Source organism: Gastrolobium bilobum, unplaced genomic scaffold, assembly GCF_033153095.1.
Source record: "Gastrolobium bilobum isolate Gb01-03AN ecotype WA unplaced genomic scaffold, APGP_CSIRO_Gbil_v1 utg413959, whole genome shotgun sequence".
NCBI lineage: Eukaryota > Viridiplantae > Streptophyta > Magnoliopsida > Fabales > Fabaceae > Gastrolobium > Gastrolobium bilobum.
This window is the reverse complement of record NW_026897885.1, coordinates 35,579-39,312: the sequence shown is the minus strand read 5'-3', so window position 1 is coordinate 39,312 and position 3,734 is coordinate 35,579. Positions and strand designations below refer to the sequence as shown.

At 39.0% G+C, this 3,734-nt stretch overlaps 1 protein-coding gene across 1 annotated transcript; it reads left to right on the top strand.

The window, feature by feature from the left end:
• The first annotated feature begins 959 nt into the window (after positions 1-959).
• On the top strand, positions 960-2,192 carry LOC133311127 (uncharacterized). The gene has a single exon (XM_061512147.1). It carries the CDS (start codon positions 960-962, stop codon positions 2,190-2,192), a length of 1,233 nt encoding a protein of 410 aa, XP_061368131.1.
• The last annotated feature ends 1,542 nt before the right edge of the window (positions 2,193-3,734 follow it).

Genomic DNA, 3,734 nt, shown 5'->3' with positions numbered 1-3,734 from the left:
AACCTGTCGTGTTCACTATGCTCCAAAATATGGGGCAATTCCATGGGTTGTTGATGGAAGACCCACACAAGCACCTTAGAAATTTCATAGAAGTGGCCAACACTTTTAGGAATCCTAAAATCTCGGAAGATGTGCTGAGATTGAAGCTCTTCCCTCATTCACTGGCTGATAAAGCCAAAGAGTGGTTGAACTCCCTTCCATCCAACTCCATAACTAATTGGCACACACTAGCTGAGAAATTTATCATGAAATTTTTCCCATCCAACAAGATAGTGCAAACTAGATGTGATATCACCAACTTCATGCAGAAGGATGGTGAGACCTTAGTGGATGTGTGGGAGAGGTTTAAAATCCTTCTTAAGCCTGAATACTCAAAACAGAGCCTTAGCAAATTCTACTGCTAATGGCATGTTTATGTCCATGTCCTTTAATCAAGCCTATGAGTTGTTGGAACAAATGACTCAAAATTATGCCCAATGGCCTGAAGAGAGAAATCAGTCAAGGAGAGTGACTGGTTTGCATGAGGTAGATCCTGTAAGAACCCTTTCAGCCAAGTTTGATGCACTGCCCACTTTAGTAAAAACCCAAGGACAAGCCATTGAGGCAAGGTTGTCTCAGTCTCAAGTTCCAATACCCCAACCTCAAGTCAATGCTGTGAACACAGGTGAAACTTGTGTTTTCTGTGGTGGACCCCATTTGTTTGGTAGCTGCCCATCCAACCCAGAATCTGTCTTTTATGCAGGGAACCAAAATAGGAACCAAAATAATTTTTCCACTAATTTTAATCAAGGATGGAGGCAGAACCAACAGCCTCAATATTTCCAAGGGCAAGGGCAGCAAGCTGGACCCTTTAATGCCCAAATCAGACCACCTTTTCCTCCCAAAACTTCCAACAACCCCCAAGGCAGCAAGCTGCTGCTCAGTCTTCAGCCTCATTTACTCAAAACCAAGTAGCTGAGATGCCTACCTCTTCAACCTTTTCCTTAGAGGCTTTGTTGAGGGAGTATTTGGTTAAGAATGAGACTAAGCAAAACAGCTTGGAAGCTATTGTGCAAAGTATTCCTGCATCTTTGAGGAATTTAGAATCCCAACTAAGCTGTTTAGCAAATACTTTGAATAGCAGACCACCTGGTACTTTGCCTAGTAACACTGAAGAGCCTAGGAGGAATAATGAGCAATGTCACATGATAGAGCTTAGGAATGACAGATCTGTGAATCAGCCAGAACCTGTGGTTAGACCTTCCACATTAAAAAAAAGAGAAGAGGAAAAAGTGCAGCAGGAAAAAGATAAAAATTCTGAACCTGTTCAGCCACATGTTGTCCATGACAGCCCCCAAGGGGCTGCAAATAGTGATCCTCTGCTTGTTCTGGTTGAACCAGAAATTCAGACCCCAATAAACCCATCTTTAGGGAATATTTCTATGGAAAAATCCATTCCAAAGGGTCAAGCATCTAAACCAAGTAGTGAGACACCTGTTGTCTCTAATAGACCTCCACCACCATTTCCTCAAAGGCTTCAAAAGCAGAAGCAAGATAACCAATTTAGGAAATTCCTTGACCTCTTAAAACAACTTCACATCAATATTCCATTTGTAGATGCATTAGAGCAGATGCCCACTTATGTGAAGTTCATGAAAGAGATACTTTTTAGGAAGAGGAGGTTGGAAGAGTTTGAAACAGTGGCTCTTACTCAAGAGAGTAGCAAATACTTGCTGAGCAAGTTGCCTCCCAAATTAGAAGACCCAGGCAGTTTTACAATCCTTTGCACCATAGGTGACCATTACATAGGCAGAGCACTATGTGACTTAGGTGTTAGCATTAATTTGATGCCCATGAGTGTCATTAAGAAGCTCAAAGTAGGAGAGCCTAGCCCCACAATTGTCACTTTACAATTGGCAGAAAAGTCCCTAGTATATCCTGAAGGTAAATTGGAAAATATTTTAGTCAAGGTAGATAAATTTATTCTACTTGCTGACTTCATAATTTTAGATTATGAGGAGGATAGGGAGGTGCCAATAATCTTGGGGAGAGCATTTTTAGCCACAGGTGGGGTTGTAATACATGTGAAAGAAGGTGAATTGACCATGAATGTAAATGGTGAGCAAATTAAGTTTAATATCTTAAAATCCATGAAGTACCCAAGAGAAATGGAAGAGTGTTCTAGGATAGATGTGATTGATGTTGCTGTCTAGAAAAATTTTATTAAGGCAGAATTAGTGAACCCATTAGAATCCACTGTTTGTGAGAGCTTGGAGGTTAGTATGAAAGATGTTAGAGGAATAAATCCATCCTATGGTATGCATAAGATCCTCCTGACTGACCCAAACAGCAGCTCTAGAGAACAGCAGAGAAGGTTGAACCCAATAATGAAGGAAGTTGTGAAGAAAGAGATCATGAAGTGGTGGGATACAGGGCGACTAGCTCTACCTTTTAATTCACAACTAAGGCTAATTCTTATGAAGCTAAAGTCTGGATGGTTAGGACCCTTTAAAGTTAAAATCTTTTTGCATGAAGTTGTGAAAATTTTGGATGAGGAAGATGGTAGAAAATTCAAGGTTGAGAAAAAAAGGGTCAAACACTACTGGGGAGATGATAGGGAGAAGGTTTCTTTCTTCCCAAGTGAGCCTGATTGAAAATGATCAAGCAAAGAAAGCAAAAAGTCTAGCTAAAGACTATAAACTAAGCATGTTAGACTTTTTTATTTTTCTTTTTTGTTGTGTGTTTTCTGTGACTCGTTTATTTCTTTTTTTGCTGCCTGTTATCTAAAAATTAGTTTAAATAGTTTGCAAAATAGTTTTTTTTTTTTTTAAAAAAAACAAAACAAAACAAAAAACGAAAAAGAAAAAGAAAAAAAGAGAGCATATGACATTGACACTTTCGTCACTCTTATTACAGGTGTTAAGTGCAGCCTTGGCTGAATTCTAGCAGAGGATCAGGTTGAGCAATTTCAAGCTAAGACAGCAGGTCCTCCTCCCCATCCTACCAAAAAGGAGATTACACCATCCACTTCAAGAAAAAGAGGAAGACTGCTAAATAGGGCCAGAACCTCTTCTGGTCCCAGGTTACTTGTTCCTAATTTTGTTACTCTTTTTCTTGGTAACCTGTTTCTGCAATAGTGAGGACACTGTTCATCTTGAGTTTGGGGGTGGTCAATGCTGATTGAAACTTTTGTTTGGCTATCTTTTGTTTTGTTTTGATGATTAATGGTTGTTTATCTTGTTTTTGGTGTGATGTTAGCTTTGTCTTTAGTTGCTGTTTTGGGATGAATAAAAAAAAATTCTCTTATTTCAAGACTTTGTGCATAAAATAGCAGTAGATGAATTCTGATTAAGGAGCTTGAATTTTTTAGAAAATGCTCAGCTGTCAGTAGTGTGGATATAGAATTGAGAGAAGAGTGTTTCAATGGCTAAGGGATGATATCAGGAAAAAAGTGATAATGTTAATGGACTAAGGCAGGGAAGAAAAATTGGATCAATAGGTGATTGAGATGGTAATTGAACACAGTGAGGATTTGGGCTTAAACAGATGATATTTTTTTGTTTCTTGAGAGATCTTCACTTGGGTAGATGAGGCAGAACTTGGCCTGATGCTTAAGTAAGTAAGTGTAACACTTGTTTAGGTTTGAAATGATAAGGGCATTCTGTTCATATAGCCTTGTTAATCCAAAATGCCATCCTGGAAATATTACCTTTGGAAACCCCTTTGTGCTTGAGCCTTGTTTTAGTGTAGCCACA